Source organism: Sycon ciliatum, chromosome 1 (assembly GCF_964019385.1).
Source record: "Sycon ciliatum chromosome 1, ocSycCili1.1, whole genome shotgun sequence".
Classification (NCBI taxonomy): Eukaryota; Metazoa; Porifera; class Calcarea; order Leucosolenida; family Sycettidae; genus Sycon; species Sycon ciliatum.
Window position 1 is genome coordinate 93,149,563 of NC_088643.1, and position 23,695 is coordinate 93,173,257.

The window sequence follows — 23,695 nt, forward strand, 5'->3', positions numbered from 1 at the left end:
TTGAATCATAAAAAAATCAAGCAATAAAATAACCCCCACGACATAAGGCCACCCTTTGTTAATTCATTGTTTAACGTCCTTTTTTTCGCGAAAAGGTACGCGGGAGGGCGGAAAAAAACAAAAGCCCATTCCAAAAACTGGAAACCCCAATCAAACATTTTGACCAGTGAAGCATGTGATATATACAATATTTCTGGGTCTAACGGCACTTGCAGGCATAGAACAACACTCTTTGATGGTACATTGGAGCACATGCCTGATGAATCCAACAAAACAGGTACATAGCATGGAGTTAGCCTGTCATGAATTCATTACATCTGGATTTTTACTAGGACACACATCGTACGATATTTAAAAGCCAACAAAAAAAGAAAAAGAACACAAGACAATTACAAAGGCATGCCCGGGAGGTAAGATTATAAGTTTAAGGTCATGATCGGCACACTGTGAAACTACACACAATCATGTATTTACAACTTCGCATATTATTGGTACTACTACTTTCTTGTTTTTTTTCCGGTCGGAGGCAAAAAGGTACGCGGGCGCGGACGTTAAACAACGAAAAAAGAAAGGGTGGCCTAATCATAGTCATTGGAGGTTATGTACTCTTCAAAATCGGGTACGATTCCCAGGACCATCTAAAATTAATTGGGGCCGCTGCTCAACTGCAGCGTATCCAGCTCTGTCTTAGCTTGTCACCTCCTATGTCCTATCTCATTCCTTTCTCTAATCTCTTTGACAGGGCCCTGAGATGTCATAATGCATGTGCAAACTAGCAGTGCAGCGGGTTTAACAGAGCTGGATACATACACAGGAGTGGTGGAAACATTCAAGCACGCTGATCACACCCGCTCCTGCAAGTATTGCCGCAGAGTACACGATGAATCTTGCTGCTACATTTACAAGCCATAGTTCTCGCCATCTTCACTACAACCAGCCTGACTAAAATCATCACAGCACAAGACGATACACTACTCGCACAGCGTGTGGTAAATGGCGTCAAAAGCCACAGATACGAACTGAGATATTGCATGCGACTTCGGCAGTAATTGTATTGTTTAGTGCATTCTATAAAACACCTTTTAGCAGAAGGGGGTCAAGTGTCAGCCAGTCAGCAGGAAGCATGAGCTCCAATGTTACATTGTATCTTGAATTACAGTGTAGGAGCAGCAAGTTCAGCCACTAATATACAGTAGCACGGTCCCGGCTTTATTTGGCGTCTGGGAAAGGTGTCCAATTTTGAGTGAACAATATTTAAAACTTTGGTAGAAATGGACAACAGATGCATGTATGCAAACTGCAAAGTGCACACTGTTGATGCCTATAGTCTATTGTCTATGGTAGTCTACAAGGCCCTCAGTATAATTATATCGTATAAACGAGCCCAATGTTCGAACAAGTTTGGCAAAGCAAAATTCGTTGTCTAAACCATTTTCGACGAGTAGTAGACACCGAATTTTTTTAACACATGCATGTATTGATCTCAAGAACAATGCAAATGGCAAACTGGGCGCTACCTTGGAATGTTTAGTGGAGCTGTACTCGCTGGTGGGTGTCCTCTTGAAAACATCCCTTTCTTTTAATACACACAAGAACATAGCCAAGTGGCTTGCTTGGTATGCGTTCCCTACTGAAACTGCAATGAAAACAATAGGCTTCTGCACATTCAACACCCAACAGGGTCTACAGGGCTCTATAGAATTGTTTCCACGTGTATGCACATTACGGACTAAACTGATTCTGCACTGGCTGCCGATAGAGAGATCATACAGTCTCTGTGCTTCGTAGTCTCGGAGGTACTGTAATGTGCTTCAAAAAGAAGTAGCAACTAGCAAGAATGGAACGTACTAATATACGGTATAGATCAAGATAACAGCCAACATAGAAGCAATGCACTATTGAAATCAGCTGAATATAAAACTAAAATATGAGCGATCATCGAGGAAAGAAAAGGATAATAAATTATTGGAGTTTGGCATTAGATCAAGACTCGTACAGAGGCACGAGCAGCAAAAAGCCGAACAAGAAGCAGAAATAGATAAATAAATATGCATAAAATGTACAACATGATTTCGCGTTTGGGTTCAGACTGGCAAACAGTTTTCGAGCTGGCATGTCTCCAATGAAAGAAGTTGCCACATCAGCTGTCATCAAAACATGACTACCCGCTCCTAGGTTTGTGAACGAAGGTGTAGACATGTTACTGTTTGCAGTCACATGATTTCTATCAGCACAGTGTGTTGTCACCTAGATCACTACATGCTATGCCAGTGTTAGTGCTAGCACTCTGACGGCACTTGCATGGCACATGCATGTAGAGCGTCTAGGCGAAGCTAACCTCAGCAACCCGAAACGGAAGCGTCCTCGCCAGACCTCTTTGTGATGTGCAGCTTGACGATTTCCTCAGCACACGTAGGATGGATGCCCACGCAGCTGGACAGTTGTTCGTATGTGATACCGGCACTATGCACAGACAAACACCCAGAAATGCATGAACAGTCAATATGCCAGAGCAGTACAATAACAGTAAGCCACAGAGAGGTCTGTGATGTGTGCTAGGTACACTGCAAGTACCATACACAACACATGTGTCCTTTCAGAGAAACTAGGGCTCAAACGGCTACGGTTTTCACCTTAACGGTTAACAGCTACGCTAACGGTTGGTTTATCGGTTATAACTTATAAGCTGCGGCAGTCTGGCGCGTAGCTAGTTTGAACAGTATTGTACAATATACTTGGTCAAAAATATAGAGGCGACGGTTTCAAATAGGACATAGGTTGCAAACCGGAACGGACTCAATATTCACTTTCTCTCTTGGTATTTTGATTAGAAAACGTATGTCACAGTGAGAATACAATGTGTTTTACTCAGCGCCAAAATTCCATGGCTCTGCGATGACCAGAAGCGCCATACTAAGCATTTGAGTTTTTGACGTGTTGCTTCCCACTGCGACTTGAGTTTTACGACTTTCGAAAAATCAACTTCTTGTCGCAGGTAAACAGCGGCTTGCCTCTCGCCAATAAAGCACTGCATACCAATCAAAACTAATGGAAGCACACACAAGGCGTATTGTTACTCTGTACTGGCCGTCGTGGAGCGATAGCAATTACCTAATTTCAGACCCAGAGTGAATTTGACGTGCACTCTAAAACATGTCCGGTTTGGAGCCACCTCTGATTTGAAGCGAAAAATTGGGCAACTTGGAGGCAATGGGTCAACACAAAGGAGTGGCTCAGTTCAATTGACTCTGGCCTCAGAGCAAACTTCAACATGCCAGTTTCCTTCCACAAACATATTTCGAGTGAACAATCAACGCTGATGATCGGTTTGGGTCTATACAAATTTGGCTGTCAAGCCGTTCCGGTATCGAACCGTTGCCTCTACTGTGCAGACTTACTACTATTCCATGCACATGTTGGCATGCTCATTCACGCCTATTCACAGACCAGAAGCATTAAAGATGGCATGAAAAGATGAAATTGATTCAAATTGTCCCGGATGGTACTATGTAGTGTGCATGTATGCATGTGTACATACACGATAGGTTGTAAAACTGCCAAAACTCGGTAAAATTGCGTACTTCGAAAACTCGAAAAAGTACCCGCGTAACCTTTACACAAACGGTTAACCTTTATCTTTTCAAAACCGGTCTTAAACCGGTTAATCAGACTAACTGTTTGAGCCCTAAGAGAAACACCATACAACGTGATCATGCGGTGTTTGGAAGGACATATTGGATCGCTTGTCATTTTCGTATTTGGTGCACTATTGCTATGCATTTCACGAGTGTGATATTTGTTACATCTACGATTGTACGAGTAGGACGGTACCAAGAGTACATAACCCCAAGAGTGTGCAACTGCCTGCACAACCTCTATGCTGTGCTGCGACGGCAGAACTTCACATCACGTGACATGGTTCAAAAGGTTATGCTGGCAAACAGTGCAAAGTGACCACAAGAGAGTTGTACCCAAAGCTGGGCTGCGTACAACCCAGTATCTATCATGCACAGAGTGCAAATAATGTGTATGGGTTCATCACGTGATGTGAAGTTCTGCCGTCGCAGACCCCATAGCTGGAGTTGCACACTCTTGGGGTTATGTACTCTTGACGATACTAATTCTGGCTGCTCACTCATCGCCGCCATTAGTAACGCCCTCCTGGTGTTCATGAACTGGGCTTTTGATTTTGCTTTCCTCACCTTGAGGTCGGACTCTACGCGTAAACTCAACGAGGATTCCACGTCTTGTGGCAGCAGAGGATGGTTTAGTAGAGGTACCACCAAGAGCAAACCAAAGGACGTGGAATCCTCGTCGAGTTTACGCGTAGAGTCCCACCTCAAGGTGAGGAAAGCAAAATCAAAAGCCCAGTTCACAAACACCAGGAGGGCGTTACTAATGGCGGCGATGAGCGAGCAGCCAGAGTCAGGAATCATCAAGGCTTACATGGATGTGCTGGGGGCAGCAGCAATGCAGGCTGTGGAAGCCATCCTCAGTTTGGCCGAGGTGGTGGAAACGAACGCCCACCTGTTTGAGGAACTGGATGTACTGGACAAGGAATTTGTGGAAGCCGTCACCAGGGCCAGTGACGTGCTCGAGACCAGTACGAGGCGGCCGAGCCTGGCCAGCACGACGTCCAGCTCCCCAGCCACCATCGAACGGCGGGATACAATTCGGAAAATCAGGAGGATCCTGAGTAACAGGCTGAAACTGGGTGAGGCCAAGGAGGTGGATGATGACGAAGAAGTATCCAGTGTGCAAGCCAATGAAGCCAGTGAAGCTAGTGAGAGTGAGAGTGTGGATGTCAGTGCTCGGCAAGTGACACCTGCACCTGTAAAACATATGTCTGTAACACCTGTTGAACCCACAACCGCCCAGGGGAGGGCAACGTTGTTCCTGTCGGCGGTTTGCCATGGCAACGGCATCGCCAGCGCCGAAGGAACTCGGACCGAGCCATATCAAACAAGAACAGATGAGCGTGTACATGTCTCTCTCTTGCGCGCTACCATTCAACTTAACTTGCTCTGCTTTATATGGTGTTGTGCCGTTGTCTAAATTCTTCAGGAAGTAGATTGTTCGAAACTTTTTTTCGACCTCTTCCGTCACGAAGAACTCGAGGAGGCAACAGTAACCTGCTTATCGTCCCTGCAGCTCCTTCTGCACATTCTACCAAATTGGTGAGACATGCTGGCCCAGTTCTCTGGAATTCCCTCCATGCGGATATCCGAGGCGTCACCAAACTGGCCGCCTTCAAGTCAAGCGCTTTGCAACACATTCTTGCCTGCTTTTAGCTTTACGTCCATGTTTATGTAGCTGTGCTGGAACTGCTCTATTTCGCCGCCACTATTTACCATTAGCCATGTCCCCCCCCCCCCTCCTCCACCCTACACAGTGGGTCCATTTTTATTAGGCATCTGCCTGTTTTTAGCGTAACCATGACGACGGCAACGCCAACGTCACCGAGCGCTACACAGTCAACCACCAGTAGTTCAATGCCGAGACAGTTGGCCTCAGATGTGTCTGCTTTTGTTTCGCGGCGTGCTAGCAGTCAACGAGAATTTGTCCCCGCAGCCACTGGACGCACTAGAGCCAGTAGAAGTACACAGCCACTGCAGCCCGCGCGCGCCGGGCGTCCGCATTGTCACCCGGACAGCTGCCGCATTTAGTGTCCACATCGTCGCCCGGACAAGTCATATTCGGCGTCCGCATTGTCGCCCGGACAACCGCCGCATTTAGTGTCCACATTGTCGCCCGGACAACAGTCATATTCGGCGTCCGCATTGTCGCCCGGACAGCCGCCGTATCCACCACAGCCAGGGTACATGTATAGGACCACTCCGTTGGTGCAGCAGCCGTCATCAGATGTCAGCAAGGGCCTGAAGAAGGTCGCCATACCCACGTTCGATGGCAACAAACGGAAGTATGAACAATGGAAAGCGGCGGTCTTGGTCTGCGTGGATCAACTGCCCCTGTCCACCAGCATGAAGTTGCTTCAGCTGCGCCAATATGAGAATCTGGGGTTTTCCCCATCCACATACCCTGCGGCTTGGCGCAGACTGGAACAACGCTATGGAGGACAGAGGAGGCAGGTGGCAGTACACATTGAGGAGCTCGAGGAGTTCCCCGCCATCAAGTTACCACGAGCGTCAGAACTTGAGAAGTTTACTGACCTGCTAGAGGTTGCCGTGGTAAAGATAGTGGATGCCGGACTTGGAAATGAACTCGGAACGGGAACATTGTACAACAGATTGCAGCGCAAGCTATCCACCTCTCTGCTGGCTGAATACCACCGGTTTGTGCTAGAGAGTGGCCAGCAGGAATCGGTACCACTCTCCTAGCTGTAGCAGCCCTGCTACCATGACTCGTGCATGTGTTGGATCATGATGTGTATGTGTTTGTATCGTGATGTCCACAAATCTGTCCGCTGTTACATTGGCGCAGTGAACAGGATTTAGATTACAGAGGATTCACACTTGGCATGGCAGGAAAGGTGAAGGTCAGCGTAAAGCTAGACCTGGAACACGAGCTTGGCCTCGACCACTTGCAAACTTGGCTGTGCCAGCTAAGAATTGCGTTCCAGCTACATAGAGTCACCGATAAGAAACAACAGTATTTAGCTGCAGCGTCAAACCTCGGCGAGGATGCTGCGCATTACTTGTGGCAGCAATATGCTGCTGTTCCATCGGGAGATGACCTGTTCCAATGTTTGGTGGACTTGTTTGAAGAATATTTCGGTGGAAAGCGCTCTATGCGATATATGACTACGATGATTCATGCATTTTCTGTACGCTGCACTTTTCTCTCTATGCCACGTACACCCCCTATTCTCTACGTTGTGTGCATGCATGCGGTGCAAGCCAAATGCACGAACGCTGCACGTTTTGCTCAGGACAGCGATTTGATGATTGTTGTTCGGAGTGTTCTTTTGGGTTCTGGTTGAAACGAGTGGTAATGTCCATGTGAAGGAGTTTTTTTCTGTGTTTTGTGGTCTGCCCGACGATGGTCAGTCGCGGGACCATGTCACTCCGCAACATGCGGCACACTACAATGTAGAATCAAGGTCTTTCTTGAACGTTCAGTCACAACTTGCTGCTAAAGACATACTACAGCAGCTGTACTTAGGAGACAAAACTCAAAATGCCTGACAGAGCTCTGGCTGTCTAGCAAGTAGTGGGACGCTGGCCAACTCAATGCAAACCAAAGTGAAGTGACACTACATTGGGGAGTTTGTGGCAGAACGTACCTCATGCTGACAGCAAATCCTTGTGTCACCTCGCCAGCATTGGGGCCTACAAAGTGGAAGCCAACTATGCGATGCTGCTTGTTCTCTTTCACGCAAACCAGCTAAGAAGTGAGACAGCATGAAAATATGCACCAACAAAATTATATCAATGACTGAACTTGGTAAACATATTCAAGGCCCTCAAACGGCTACACCAAATATCTTTTTCCTTGTACTTCTAAAGGGTACTTCTATACACAGTCAACTACATCAGCGTCCTGACAACTACTTCAGAAGTACTGAAAAATGGACGACAACACATGGCGTAGTGCCCATCAGTTGGTCTGCTTTCTCTTTTTTCTGGTCTTGGTACAGAATATCATGAAAACGGCACGCAGGACCCTTCAGCCAGTTGATAGCAACACGACTTCACCTTCATTGATGTGATTGAAGCAGCTGTTTGGAAAATCATTACCTACCGTAATGTAAGCTTGTGTTGCTGATGCAGCAAACGAGGTCGACTGGAGAGTGCGTGCATGCAGTGGTGGGGAATTCGGAAATCTAAAAAGTAGACTAGACCCTTGCAAGTATTATGCATGGACATCTGAAGTAAGATAGAAAACTCACCTTAGTGTAACACGATGAATGGTCAATGTCAGTGATGGCATATTCCAATGGACGGTAGTTTGCATGGAAAACCTGGATGTGGAAAACGGTCACACGCACGGACACACCCCCCCCCCCCCACACACACACACACACATGCGGACGTGTGAGACACGCATGCACACGCACACACACACACACACACGCACAAAGCAAAGCTGTCGTTGTCTTGCACACAGTGACACATAACTGTACATCAATGAATGCAAAGATGGAATTGCTGAAGTGCATCCACATAACACCATTCTACACGTGGTAAAAGTTCAGGAAAGAACACAAAAACAAACTGAGAAGTAGAGCTCCACCAGTGATTCATCAGCTAGATTCATCAGCTAACTGTCTACCATGGTCGAGGAGATGCACGCACCATGTGTGTACGGGAGATAAGAGCAACATGTAGTAAGCAATCAGCAATCAGTTTACATTGCAGATGTACAATGTAGATCTGCAATGTAGATGTACAAAGACTACATGTACAATCACAGCTAGCTGCACGTACAAGGCTGCGTTTAGTTCACGTGATGGGTCCGGGTACAACAAGTGAAGAGTGGATGAATGCACAGTACAGCCTGCAGCACTGGGTTCGAGTGTTCTACGTTTGACTGGTGAAGTGCCTAATAGTGAAGTATGACAGAGAGACACTATTAGAAACTACTACTCGTAGTTAACTGAAATCATTGTGTGGTAAAGGATATAGCCAAGCCAAGAGAAGAACATCTGAAAGGGAGTTCCAGTGGAGAGTGGTCACCATACCTCAATGTCACTCTCTCCATGTCGCTGAATAGCATCTTCCTCAGACAGACCAACACAACCATACTCCAGTGGTGTGAAAACTGTAGTTGGCACCTGCAGCAGCAGCAGCAGCAGCAGCAACAACACACACTGGCCATTGTTAGAAGAGAGATTCAGATCAACAACATGGCGACCGTCATCGGCATGATTGGCAGGTTAGTTCCAAGAGAGTGCCACACACATGAATGGCATTTTGATGGCAAAGAGGAAAAATGGAAAGGACAAGTAGGCTGTTATTAAGTTGAAGTTGTTCAAGTAGTCTGGTACCTGTACTGTTTTGGCCAGAGGGGGGGGGGGGGGGGGGGGGGGGGGAGTAGTCTGGTAGTGTTTTGGCCAGGGGGGGGGAAGAGGAGTACATGTAGGCTTGCTCACCAAATCATAGTTCATTTGTTCTGAACTGCCTGCAAATAGGCGTCTGGCAAGCAGCTTGCCAGAGCGGATTGCAACCGGTGTTAACTCGGGACAGCCCTGCATAGCAAACGCAAAGAGAGAGAGAGAAAGAGAAACAAGACGTCAACGCTGCTATTACTGATGTCATGATATCCAAGCTTCACTCACCGTAAATCACCCACACCACAGCCACATTGTGTCGATACCAGGTGATGCGAATGACATCATCTCATGGTTCGTATGGAGTAGCAAATGGCAAGCCAGTACCTGTGACCGTCACGCCATACACACGCAACTCAAACGATGAGCTAATCTCATAGTCTCTAAACCGGGTATGACTCGTCGGCAGGGCAGCAACTAAGTACCAAATTCAGGCATATTTGTACTTCAGTAAAAAGAAGTTCAGAACTCCCATGTAGCCTCGTCCTGCGTAGAGGAGAGGGCGATCAGAGAAGAGATACATGTTCTGTAAGAGCAGTTCTGGTCAGGCTGCTGCACATCATCACAGTTTGAGGAAGCACAGCGGCTGCTTCACATCATGGCGGTTTGAGGGAGCACAGCGGCTGCTTCACATCATGGCGGTTTGCGGGAGCACAGCGGCTGCTTCACATCATGGCAGTTTGAGGAAGCACAGCGGCTGCTGCACATCATGGCAGTTTGAGGGAGCACAGCGGCTACTAGATGAGCACTAACCTGCAGTACATCACCTATAGCAGAGATGTGCGGTACTGATGTTTGCTCGGGGCACTCAGCAGACCCTATGAGCTTGCCAGTGTGGGTATCAGCTTGTACTCCTATGGATTCCAAACCCAGTGACTTTGTACTAGCAGTTCTACCTGAAAAAGAAGATCAGAATGACAAAAGAGCATCAAGCTTAGCCAGGCAAGGGAACACTTCCTACAGATACGATTGGAGAGAGAGAGAGAGAGAGAGAGAGAGAGAGAGAGAGAGAGAGAGAGAGAGAAGCGAATGGTCAAATGGCCTCAAAGTTCATTTTTTAAACAAATATTTCAATTATCATATGGTTAAAATTTTCTAGGAACCTGCGCATTCCACCCCAAACTCCTCTAGAGCCTCCTCAGGATTTCGCCAATCAAACACATGACTGTGGTACCATCAAAGTGCAGCATGTGATGGAGCAGTTGTCAGCATGTGACGGAGCAGTTGTCAGCATGTGACGGAGCAGTTGTCAGCATGTGACGGAGCAGTTGTCAGCATGTGACGGAGCAGTTGTCAGCATGTGACGGAGCAGTTGTCAGCATGTGACGGAGCAGTTGTCAGCATGTGACGAAGCAGTTGTCAGCATGTGACGGAGCAGTTGTCAGCATGTGACGGAGCAGTTGTCAGCATGTGACGGAGCAGTTGTCAGCATGTGACGGAGCAGTTGACAGCATGTGACGGAGCAGTTGTCAGTGTCAGCATGTGACGGAGCAGTTGTCAGCATGTGACGGAGCAGTTGTCAGCATGTGACGGAGCAGTTGTCAGCATGTGACGGAGCAGTTGTCAGCATGTGACGGAGCAGTTGTTGACAACTACTAATATGTGGTGCCCATGGTAGACGAGGAGACACTGCAGCTCACCGTGCAACACTGCCCAAGAACCTGCGCCAGCACCTCAGAGAGGAGTGATTCTTGGACACCCCACTTTTAGCGGCCTAGTAGCTGAGAATGTTCATAAAAGAGGAATACCACACTGATTAGTGTAACTAGAGGGATGTTCCTCTAAGAGGATGGATGGGTATTCTAACAGTACAATGCGAGTCGCATAACCAGTTACCAATGACCTTACCAGTCGCAAACAGGACAGTATTGAAGACTTCAGTATGCTCCACCACAGACGAGTTATCAGCGACTGCTTGCCACGTCACGAGTATCTCGTTCTCGCCGTGCCTCTGCAGCTTGGTTGGAGAACTGTTACGTAAGAACCGTGTTCCTTCATGCTCCATATGTGCAGCTACCAGCGAGGATATACTCTACCATAAGGCACACAAGTGACAGTGCAGCCTTCGCAATGTGAAAAGGTTGGGCAAGAATTGTCAGGAAAGTCCCTTGCATTTTCACACTACAGAAAACCACCAGTATAGTATGCATGGTGCATCGCCATAACAGGGTGCATCGCCATAACAGGGTGCATCGCCATAACAGGGTGCATCACCATCACGGGGGTTCATCACCATTACGAGATTAGATATCTGAAGCAATTCGTATCCACACGCCGGTGATTCAAATGACGGCGACGCTCAAGAAACTTCCGCAACAATTGTCGACAATGGAGAGAGAAAGGGTCAACAAGGGTGTTTCAAGACGTTGTAGTACACATTACAGCATCTTGGAGGATAAACCCAATCCAGAGATCTAGCAAACAGAACAGGGTGATGTAGCAGTAACTACAGTACTGGTTCTTACTTCAGTGGAATAGCAGTATGCTCCTTAAATGGTCTGTGCAGCCCACATGCAAAGTTCTATAGAGACATGACTCTCTGAGTCTTTACACATACCTGGTCAAAGCCCCGTAAGCAGATCGATCTAACCATGACTGATGTGTCATAGCCAAGACCCGTAAGAAAGCCAGCACACTCCAGTGCAACATCTACAAGATTAGATGATGTCAAGGAAATACACACACTAACAACAGTGGTGGCGGAAATGGAGATGGCCCCTCCACGGCCACAGCACTCATGCAATGGCAATGCACAGTGATATCCATATTATACCACCACACAGTACTGGCAGCAAACTATTCACCTTCCTGGATTGTAACTCGAGTTGGGTCCCTCCTAGACTCATCAGGCAATCTGGGGCAATATCTTCAGATTGAGTGACTGGAATAAACTAATGATTTGAAGACTCCACGTGCAGATCTCTAGTCTGTCAAACGGCGCATAACACATGCCACACATCTAGGGGTGAAACGAGTATCTATTTTGACCAATCGATCACTCGTTCATAATATTTGATCGAGTATCCGATTATTTCGAGTATATATCAAAATTCAAAAGGGCTAGATTTGTGAGTTCTCGACCAATTCGGGAAGAAATTATCTGTGAACACAAAACAAAAGTCGTCAACGTCTTGTACAGAGTGTAAAGTAACGATTTTCATCAGTACTTTCATATCTCAGAACGTTAACTGACGTTACTTGCCGTGGTGGTCGCATCGTCCAAGTCATAAAATACTGACTCAAAGGCATGCATAACACATGCAGTGGACGAGCTAGCGGTACAACAAACGTTTTTGAAAAATAGAATGCCAATACTAAAAAAGAAAAGAAAAAAGGATCGAGTGCAAAATTTCGAATACTCGCTCGTTTGAAATTTTCGAACGAATACTCCAATATTCGAACTAATCGTTTCACCCCTACAAACATCACATGCTCTATGTAGCGGCAAAGCTGCATCGGCAACTAGGCAACAGGCGTGAACTGACGCACCAGCCTGCCGAGCAAGATTTTGCCATCCATCGACTAGGCGCTAGGCATGAGCTGATGGTGTGATGGTCAGAGGAGACAGAAGACAGGATGGATTTGTCTCATGTAATCTGACACTGTTTGCAGCTACATAGAGTGTGTGATATTCAACGTTTGTTGACTGCCATTTTGCAGACTGCCGAGTGAGAGATGAAAGAAAGGATACAGCTAGCTCCAACCACCAGCCTGCAACGACATACACACAACAGATAGACAGCATTTCACCAGCCGACCTACTACTACTGTACAATGAAGTAATGGCAATGTAACGAGACTAGATTTCCATCACCTTTGATATTATATTATAGAGATATCACGCAAGAGGTACACAAAAGGAAATAATGTTGTCTGATGATTGGTTTTTACCATGAAACTCTGGGTAACAACGAAACAGCCCTATTTTTTCCTTTTGTGTACCTCTTGCGTACTACGCTCTGCCCATTTCAATCACACATTTTTCCTCATATAGCAGACATCACGATATTTAGAGTAGGGCTGAGATTATCCTGAATTTACCATTCTTTCCACATATCGATTACTAGTACTCTTTTAAGGACCGAGTACTGGATTACAACCAAATTAAAACTGAACTCTTGCCATAATTGTTTCAGCTCTAGTTTAGAGTGAGACCATGTTCTGTTTGTTAGATACACACGGTGAAAAGTAATGCGACCTTTGCTGGTCCACTAACAGCTGCGCAAATAGTCAGAGACCATGAAATCAACTACTAGCACTTGGCACAGCTACCTACGTTTTGCCTGGTGGTGATTGTAGAGTGAAGATGTCATCGCTTGTGATTCCTAGCTCTGTACCGTCAATCTAGTAACAAGACAGTACACCGGCAGCAGGAACAGCAGGAGCAGCAGCAAAAACAGCAACAGCATTTGCACTTTAGTCACACACAATGACAGCAATGGTCCACTGTTACCCATAATGAAAAATCTGCTTGAAGTGTCAGTAATCAGTTTATAGTCATAACATTGCCTCGTATGTGCAAGCCCTTCTCTTGTTCATGTAAGCCGTATACCCCTTCGTAAATACATGTACTGGTACAAACATATTGCTTATAGAGAGTGAGGATTGTACAAAAACACGTGCCAAGTTTCAGATTACAGAGGGATTAGAATAACAGCTGTTCCAACGAGATGAATAGTTCGTGACTATTGGCAAAAATTGTAACATAACTGAACGGCCTAAACTCGTAGAACGCAATGTGCAGCCATTGCTTCATTCATACACTGCTTACGTCTGGGTATTGAGGGCGGCCACCGACAGCTACAACAAAATGATCTGCGGTGATTCGGCGCTGTACAGTAAAACACACACACGCACGCACGCACGCACGCACACACACACACACACACACACACACACACGCACACACACACACACACACACACACACACACACACATATACAAAAGCACGTATGTACACACACATGCGCGCACATGCTATTCTTTCAATTATGCATAGCTTCAAGAATAAATTTCTGCATTGACATTGACCACCGCCATTGCGCTCTGTGGCCGATCACATGCATACACTCACTTGCTCACCTCTTGTTGCTGTTGTGAACAAGTGAGGGTATGCATGTGGTCGGCCACAGAGCGCAATGGTGGTGATGAATGTCAAAGTGAATGTCAACGCAGAAAGTTTCAACGGCCGAATGCTGCTGCTTACCCTCTGGTTCAAGAATAAAGTTCAATAAACCCGCAACATCCTACAAGCTGTTCTTTCAATTAAAGTCTTCAAAAATATATATTTCAAACTGAATCCAAGGCATAGAGAGGCAAAACCCAAAAACGTTCGGGAGTGGATAGTAGCCACCTATGCTAACAATGATCCATAACTGACCTCATTTTGTCTCTTGTCAACCGCACGCACAGTGTGCGCGTCAGAGAATGTACCATATGCATTGATGTAGTCGATAGCTCTGCATGAAAACAGACAGCACACACCATCAGTGAGACTATGCGTACAACAGGCCCGGAGTTTTGAATGTCATGCCTTTCATTCCAAAACGTGGTGTTCTTTCCGCCGTACTGCACATGCATTTAATGTTCCATGACTTCCTCCAACACCACCAATGTTTCATATGACTCTGGCCGGTCTAATATACCCACACACACGCACCCCCCCCCCCCCCCCCCCCCACACACACACACACAGTGGATCAGTTGGAATTCAACTGACCAGTGATGGTGCACACTGAACATGCAAATCACCTCTGCTCCAAACACGTGAGGAGCGGGCATCACGCGATGAGATCAATAGAGCTTCATAATTCATGCACCCTTTCATGATGTCATCTACGTAGATGGCATAAATAAGTTACAATAACTCCCTGACAGGTACTCACTTGTCTTTGAGCTGTACGCGATAACCCCAGTTCAGAGAGCGAATATAATTGTTCACATTTCCACACAGTGTCGACCTTCAATTGGAACACAGAAGTACATGCACAACAGCAATAGCCATGATGGTGCCACCAACTGCAGCAATGGTAGTAACAGTATAGCATTGGCAGGGATCACCACCCCTATCATAGCCAACCATCACTACAAACCATCACTACAAAGTTACAAACCATCACTAGAAATCATCACAAGCATCTTAGCCAGAGCCTACACGGTGATCCGCGCTGTGCTTGACCTTCTGTGTCATCTCGGTGGTCTCGGTATTGTTGACCCCAGTCAGTTGAGCGATGAACATCACCGCTCTCTGTCCATCACCCATACACTCATTGACAACATCATCCAACAGCAGTCATCCATGGAAGGCATCTCAGGGTGGATGTGGGCACTGAAGGCAACAGCTAGGACAACCACTGGAAAGAAGGAGAAGGACCATATCTTCACCCTGATGGCCCAACTCGAGCCAGACCTCCAACGCACCCTACAGCTTGCCTCTGAGAAAGGCACCTCAAGTTGGCTGACATGTCGGCCATTGCGGAGGCATGGCTTCACCCTGCACAAGGGTGCCTTCTGCAATGCCATATGCCTCAGGTTTGGATGGGATCCTGCTCGCTTACCTGCAACATGTGTGTGTGGAAAGCCATTCTCGACCACCCATGCCATGTCATGTGCCATTGGTGGTTATCCCTCGTTACGGCACAACGAGGTCCGAGACCTAACAGCAACACGGCTACGCGACGTCGCACATGATGTTCATGTTGAGCCGCACCTCCAGCCTATGGCCGGTGAGCGCTTTCCGCTGCGGTCCACCATCACGGCAGAACATGCTTGGCTGGATGTAGTTGTCAGCGGTCTATATGGTGGACGGTTTGAGAGGACCTTTCTAGACGTCCGGGTTTTCAACCCATTTGCCCCCTCAAATCGGAAACCAACGATCGCTGTCAGCTACAGAAAGCATGAAGACTCCGGGAGAAAAGGAGGAGCTACGAGAGTCGCATTCTCAACGTAGAGCACGCTTCCTTCATCCCCGTGGTATTTAGTACGACTGGTGGCCAAGGGAAGGCAGCCTCCAGCCTCTTTGGCCGCATTGCAGGCATCAAGTCTGAGAAGAACAGTGAGCCATTCTCCGTGGCAATGGCTTTGATCAGAGCCCAGCTGTCCTTTGCTCTCGTGAAGGCGGCTGTGGCATACCTTCGTGGGCATCGCCACAAGTCGAGCAGGTATGACCCTCATGCATATTCTGCTACACTTGCTGTCTCCGAGTCCGAGTGTCATCTGTAGGCAACCTGTCTGTTTCCCCGGCCTTCCCCTTTCTCTGTATCATTTTGTATGTTAAAATTTTCGCGGATTCCGTTTTTTTCCCCTTCATTATAATTTAACGAGAGAGCTTGGAAGCTCAGGGCCCTACGCTATGCTTTTTTGCCTTGATGACCTAGGCAAAACAAGCATAGGGATGTTATACATTTTTCATTTCTCCTATTTTTTTTTTAAGACATAACCTGGGATTCGAACCCGCACTATCGCTCTGCATGCATCCCCCGATACACTTCGCATACATACTAATTCTTCCAAGTTGCTTCACGTTATGATCTTGCATTTGAAAGCCCTATTTGAATATTGTGGCCAGCTGTTTGTGGCCAGCCGTCTTTGATGGTACGGTACGGGACAGGTACGGTCGAGGGTAATACGACACCGTCTACCACCTTCATGACCTAGGCAAAAAAAGCATAGGGATGTTATAAGTTTTTCAATTCTCCTATTTTTTTCAAGGCATAACCTGGGATTCGAACCCGCACAATCGCCCTACATGCATTACCCGATACACTTCGCATTCATACTAATTCTTCCAAGTTGCTTCACGTTATGATCTTGCATTTGAAAGCCCTATTTGAATATTGTGGCCAGCTGTTTGTGGCCAGCCGTCTTTGATGGTACGGTACGGGACAGGTACGGTCGAGGGTAATACGACACCGTCTACCACCTTCATGACCTAGGCAAAAAATGCATAGGGATGTTATAAGTTTTTCAATTCTCCTATTTTTTTTCAAGGCATAACCTGGGATTCGAACCCGCACAATCGCCCTACATGCATTACCCGATACACTTCGCATTCATACTCATTCTTCCAAGTTGCTTCACGTTATGATCTTGCATTTGAAAGCCCTATTTGAATATTGCGGCCAGCTGTTTGTGGCCAGCTGTCTTTGATGGTACGGTACGGGACAGATACGGGATAGCGCCAGACGGAGGTCCGTCCGCCACAAACAAACAAACAAATAAACACCAAATTAAAGCTGTGTGGACCCTGGCTAGCGTCAGACGTTACTGAAGTAACGTCTTCTACATAGCTACGGGAATAATAATAATAATAATAATAATAATATGTAAATAGGCGTCGAGGCGACAATAGTTTTAGAATTGCGATCAACAGAACGAGCTGAACCGACATTTTCACAAAGGCTTTTATTGTATTCAAAAAACGAGTGTATACGAAGGCAGTGAAGAACATGTAAGAAAGAAAAAATGTGATATGGAAGAAATGATGAACAAAAAATTGTACTTCGAACTAGTTTTCGCACAACACTCCTCAGGAAGCTACGTTGTACTAATGAAAAACAATCCAGAAAGATACTAATAAAGAGAAATGGAGTGAGAAGAAACAACACCTATGAAAATGATGGTTTATTCTGATTCTTCTTTTTCTGTTTTGTGCCGTGCTCGTCATGGTTATAAGTTGCAGTTGAGTGTGTTAGAAGCCGTTTGTCAACGTATTCATAAGCCTAATCTGTGTGTCCAGAAGGACAGCATTATTCGTTTGAAATTGTTTTAGTAGCAACTTGTTCTGTCTGTTTGGCTCTGGTTGGCCATGGTGTCATATCTTGTGTCACAGTATACTAGTAGTCCTTACAAGTTCGTTAAGTGCTTTCGCAGTTTTTCCTGTTATTACCTTAGTGCTAGGATTATCATTTTCATAGGTGTTGTTTCTTCTCACTCCATTTCTCTTTATTAGTATCTTTCTGGATTGTTTTTCATTAGTACAACGTAGCTTCCTGAGGAGTGTTGTGCGAAAACTAGTTCGAAGTACAATTTTTTGTTCATCATTTCTTCCATATCACATTTTTTCTTTCTTACATGTTCTTCACTGCCTTCGTATACACTCGTTTTTTGAATACAATAAAAGCCTTTGTGAAAATGTCGGTTCAGCTCGTTCTGTTGATCGCAATTCTAAAAATAATAATAATAATAATATTATCTTTATTAGGATGACCCAGAGGCTTGTCGCCTATCTTTAAGCGCAGTTTAGCGCGTATTGGGTTATGATTTCTTTTCCTTCTGTTTGTATTTAGCCCTTGACCGGTTATTATTTTCCTTCTCTTTATTTTGCGCTACATTTTATTTTTCTGGTTTAGAGTTCGTACCAGGGAGTGGTAAAATTACTACTCCCTGGTTCGTACCGATTTTTTTCAAGAAAAATGCAATTTCGTATATACACCAACACCATTGAATCCACATTTTTATCCCGGTTTGAGAGTACGCTGGAATATTTTTAGGGAACTCTTGTGCTGGTTCACATGTCTATGATTTCGAAATGCACAGAAACATCTCTCTCTCTCTCTCTCTCTCTCTCTCTCTCTCTCTCTCTCTCTCTCTCTCTCTCTCTCTCTCTCTCTCTCTCTCTCTCTCTCTCTCTCTCTCTCTCTGTCTGTCTGTCTGTCTGTCTGTCTGTCTGTCTGTCTGTCTGTCTGTCTGTCTGTCTCTCATGGATTAATGGATCATGAACCACACTGAGCTCAAACTTTCCCAAGATATTTTCTGGTGCAAAGAAGTCCTTAAACCACCTCAGGAGTCGACATAATTAATCAGCTGGCAAGGAAGATTGCTATCCTCCCAGCGTCCATGCAGCATGTGTTTATAGCTAGCAGACATGCACTTATCAGAGCTGTACTGCAAGCACTACCGTAAAAGTCCGCAAATAAGTACGTATTTACTTTCGAATTTAGTGACCACACCCGTACTAACTTTCGGGCGGGTACTGACTTTCGGGCACGAACTAACTTTCGGACCTGCCTTGTGTGTAGTGGAGAAGTCATTTTCATGTCGATGTACATGCTACGTGCTGCATGTGCGCACCGTACCGGTACTTATTTCGGGCAGTATGTTTATCGGGCTTGACTTGACTTCAACAGACAGAGCCAAAAGAATGAAGGGGGTATTTCTTTCGGGCAGGTACTTATTTACAGACTTTTACGGTATGATACAAAAGCGACGCGTGACACATGCGTACGAGTACATACCAGTCATGCGAAACATCATCTGGCACGTTCCAGCCAAGTTTGGAAGATTTCTGTGAAAACAGTAAATACAGTGGTAACCAAACACACAATCTAACCATGAGGTAATGAGACATGGTGTGCTGCAAGCATTGGGATATTCCCATAAGCAATAGCATAGGCTGGCAGTGATCCGTGTACATGTAAATTGAATTGAGAGCCTCTTCGCTACACCGAAAACCCTACACGCGCCATCCTTAAAAGCAAGTGGTCTCTTCGCTGCAAATTACTAATTTCTCAAACAATATTTTGGGTAGGAGCCACCATTGTTGATACACAAATGTAGAGAGTAACACTATGTTCTCACCTTGATTAGAGTTCCAGCTAAAGCGGCTTGGTGCATTAGTTTCTTGGGTATGCAGCCGACATTGACACATGTACCGCCTAGTCCCCATGTTGAGCCTGTACAGAACAGTGCACAGAGCACAATGTGTACCAGTAGTAGACAGTAGTCACTGGAGAAAAATAAGTATGAACGATAACAACAGCAGTAGCGGTAGCGGCCAGCAACAACATCACAACCAGCTGATACTTCAGCAGCAGCAGCAGCAGCAGCAGCAGCAGTACAAACAGAAGCAGACACAGCAGCAGTCGCAGCAGCAAGTATAAACAATAAGCACTGTACATGCAGTATCTAGGACACAAAAAAAACAGTTTACACACATAATAGTATATATTGAACAGAAGTCTGGACAGAACAGGAACAAATCTCTAACAACATTGAACAGGAGAAAACATATCGATACTACAGTCCCACTGTTTCTAATGATGGTGGAAAAAGGGGACTTTACTGAAACAAAATGAACCAGTTAGAAAGGGCAACGTTCACGATGAACAACAGCTGTCCAGTATCTTAGCACTGTCTTTCACCTACCTTGAGATGATGGCTGGACATAGTCCAGAACAGCTACCTTCTTGCCAAAACTAGCGGCTAATATAAGGTATAACGTACATTTACCATGCATCATTCAGACGACAAATGCACACCCGCACATAAGCACGTGCCGACACACACACACACACACACGCACACACACACCGGTGCAAAGTCATTAGGCCTACCAGGCTGCAGTATCACACCCAGGAACTGGCACACACCTAACAGTCCTATTCAGATTTCAGTGTTCTAAAGCTACATGTACACTGGGGATGTGTACAAGGCCGGTATCGGCACTGGCTGGAAGAGTTGAGAACATTGCACACTGGGGATGTGTACAAGGCCGGTATCGGCACTGGCTGGAAGAGTTGAGAACAGTGCACTACTTCCCTACCCCTCACCCATTGTTCAAGTTAGCGCGGAGCTCTGGCTGAGGCATGGAGAGTTTCCCGCCCGCCTACTCCTAGGTTGCGGCTAGGCGTATACAGGTGCTAAATGCATCGTGTATCAGCCCATTGGGAACTACAATGGAGGATGGGTGTAGCCTGAAAATTCAGATAAATGTATAATTTTACCTGAATTTTCAGGCCAATAAAAATTGGCGTAGCCAAGAGACCGCTAAGGGACTATCGCAAAAGTTTGCAGAAGCCCATGAAATGTACAAAATTAGTTTCGGGTGAGACCTCCTCCCCTCAAACGAATAGTGTCACAATCCAGGCTTCGCACCATGCATGCATAATATTATACATACGCACATTCGTCAAGCCTGTTTTGCGATTTCGGCTAGAACCCCCTCCCAATCAAAATGAATTTGTTCGTTTTGGGGGGCATCTGTGAACTTTTGCGATGGCCCCTACTACTGCAATAAAGAAGTGTGGATATAATGGGTGACTACAGACCAGAATTCGCATCTTGGGAAATCATACAACAAGTGCCAGCACAGTCACATACTGTAGAACGGGTTTTAGCGACTATTAATTTTAGCGTTTTCCCATTGTCAACCGGTTAGAGACGTTTTATTTTAGCGATTTGCAGCGATTTTACTCACGGACCACCAGTGCACTACTAATGTCTCAACGGATTAGCGACTTGAAACTTAAGCGAAAATGAGTAGATCGCTAAATTCGCTAGGGTTTTACGTCGCTAAAATTACCCGTTCTACAGTAATCCGGGGACGTCATTATGTTGATTTAAAATCATCATTGCATGTACGCGCATACAAGAGGGCTAGCTCAGGAGTCTGTGAGTCAGGACCCTTTGCTATGCTTGTTCCATCATGATCATTTTGCTGAGCTCGCTCACGTCATCGGTCACATGATCACTCATGTGTGACGACAGCCAGTCGGTCACACGCTGACGAACCACACACGCACACACACACACATGCACGCACGCGTGCGCGCACACACACACACACACATGCACGCACGCGTGCGCGCACACACACACATACTACTTCTCGTAATGTTTTCTGCATAGCTATGGAAACTAAAATAGTTCGTGCCTTCGGTCCTTACCTTCCTTTGAACAAGCAAGACCCCCAGATCCACCACCAATCACCACCAAATCATAGTGTGCAGAGGCTGTCAAAAATACGCCACGCACAAAAAAAAACAAAAACAACAACAACAAACAATCCTTGCCCTGTTGCCCTGCCAATTAGTATTAAATCTACGCATGTTATGTGTGTACCAGAGGTCGAGGAAGACGCGTGACGACAGCCACCCAATCCAGCAAGTAATCTCCGTGGTATCATTCTCACAGCAATCGCCTACTTGAGTACAATTACCCTCTGCTCTATGCCTTTTGTGGATGTGCCTCAAAACATGTTCAAGTCACACACACGATGGTACGAACAGAACTCAGCTTTTTTCAGTCAGACAATCATCACCCCTGATCACGATCAATGAAAATCCATGAAGCGACAACAACAGCAACACAGATTAGAGATCATGATGAGAATAGAAGGGCAAGAACGCAGATTCAAAAATTTAATGCTCACGTGCGGCTAGCTAGCTGTTGATCATTGATTGTGGAAATGTGATGTCATTGATTATGACCGAAATATTTTGACGTGAACATAATCAGTCATTGCATGAGCTAGGTATACCTGATATCAAGACTAGGAGTACTATTAATTAAACCAGGGTTATGTACTCTTGCTGATATACGTAGACCCGGGTGCTCGAATCAGAAACGATTTGACAGCTGTGGAATTTCTCATCTGTAAATTTCAATAATGTCAGAATATAATTTTGGAGAGGCGATGGAACAGGGAAGAGAGTCTGGCTTGACCCACCCAGCAGGAATTCAGAACCTGGGTGCGCTACAACACAAGCTACAGTACGCAGTAAAATTGTCGTATTTCCTTCGGATTTTTTATTTGAAAATTGGGTGCTCGAATCAGAAACAGCGAACTCGTCAGATCGTCTCCGATTCAAGCACTCGGGTCTACCATCGTCTACGCTTGGTGTGGCAGTTGAGGGCAGGGAGTAGTAACTTACTACTTCATTTTTGAGAGCAAGATGGTCAGTGGAGCCGCAGATTCAGCAGGTCTTTGGCAGCACCGTACAGGAGACCCATATCCTCGAATCAAGGACCCAGCAAAAAGTGGGTCGCGAGTATTTCAAAAACCATTTACCGGGCAGCGCTGAAATTTGGCATACCGTTAGCGGGCCAAATGTTGATGGTATTTGTGAAATCTAAACGAAATCGGAACAAGTTTAGGTACAATTTCAGGGTGTTTCTGTTTTGGTACCCTGTGTCTCATTCGAGCACCCGGGTCTATGTACAATGATGTACGTCAATTATTTTCAATTTTTTCAGTAAACACACCAATTATTCTTCAATCTGGTACGAGTAAAGTTTACAGCCTGTAGTCAACTGTAGACTGTAGTATGGGAGTGAAGTTTTCTGCTGCTGAGTGATGATTATGCGGACAAGTGGTGGCAATGGAGGTGGTCGACGATCAGGCAGCTATGCTGAGCAATTATGAGGTGTACTCAATTCTAAAGGACGCCAAGCAGAGCAAGAAACATAGCCATCAGAATGTGGCTACAATCGTCTATGAAACATCATCATACTTGGAGAAGACTCCCTGCGGCAAGCAGAGCGAGGAAGCAGTGACGAAGTTTCTTCAAGCCCTGCGCGAATTCAAACTAACCAAGTTGGAAAAACTGCAACTGCTGAACCATAGGCCAACGTCTCAAGTGGAATTGCACTTTCTTATTGCAGAAAGCGAGGAGAGATTTGGCGACGAGGAACTGCAGAAAATATTGGAGATTGTGGAAAGCACTCTTGATGCTCCTGATTCAGAGTAAGCGGAGTTCTACTTTTGATCATGTTTTTAAACTAAAGACAGTTTTGAAGTAAAATAGTTCCAGCACGAAACAATTTATACAACACATGTCGCCAACCTAGTATTCATGTATGTACGTGCTATCCTTGAGTTGACCTCGGATTGGTATTCTGGACTGTATCTTTCACTGATCTACGTTGATATCACACGCAGAATTGTTCCTCAGCATTTAGGACCA

General features: G+C 45.8%; 2 protein-coding genes across 2 annotated transcripts; one reads left to right on the forward strand and one right to left on the reverse strand.

The window, feature by feature from the left end:
• Nucleotides 1-1,696: 1,696 nt before the first annotated feature.
• On the reverse strand, nucleotides 1,697-22,096 carry LOC135806558 (thioredoxin reductase 2, mitochondrial-like). The gene is made up of 18 exons (XM_065320759.1): nucleotides 21,852-22,096; nucleotides 21,677-21,742; nucleotides 20,157-20,213; nucleotides 19,590-19,684; nucleotides 19,247-19,296; nucleotides 14,897-14,971; nucleotides 14,392-14,470; nucleotides 13,782-13,841; nucleotides 13,287-13,354; nucleotides 12,702-12,721; nucleotides 11,568-11,659; nucleotides 10,859-11,042; nucleotides 9,764-9,906; nucleotides 9,053-9,148; nucleotides 8,642-8,734; nucleotides 7,850-7,921; nucleotides 7,244-7,344; nucleotides 1,697-2,463 (listed from the first exon to the last, which is right to left on the reverse strand). The coding sequence occupies exons 1-18, from the start codon at nucleotides 21,913-21,915 to the stop codon at nucleotides 2,340-2,342; spliced, it is 1,539 nt and encodes a 512-aa protein (XP_065176831.1). The 5' UTR covers nucleotides 21,916-22,096; the 3' UTR covers nucleotides 1,697-2,339.
• Nucleotides 22,097-23,110: 1,014 nt separating this feature from the next.
• On the forward strand, nucleotides 23,111-23,479 carry LOC135808846 (DNA-directed RNA polymerase III subunit RPC9-like). Its single transcript, XM_065322080.1, has one exon. The coding sequence runs from the start codon at nucleotides 23,111-23,113 to the stop codon at nucleotides 23,477-23,479; it is 369 nt and encodes a 122-aa protein (XP_065178152.1).
• Nucleotides 23,480-23,695: the final 216 nt, after the last annotated feature.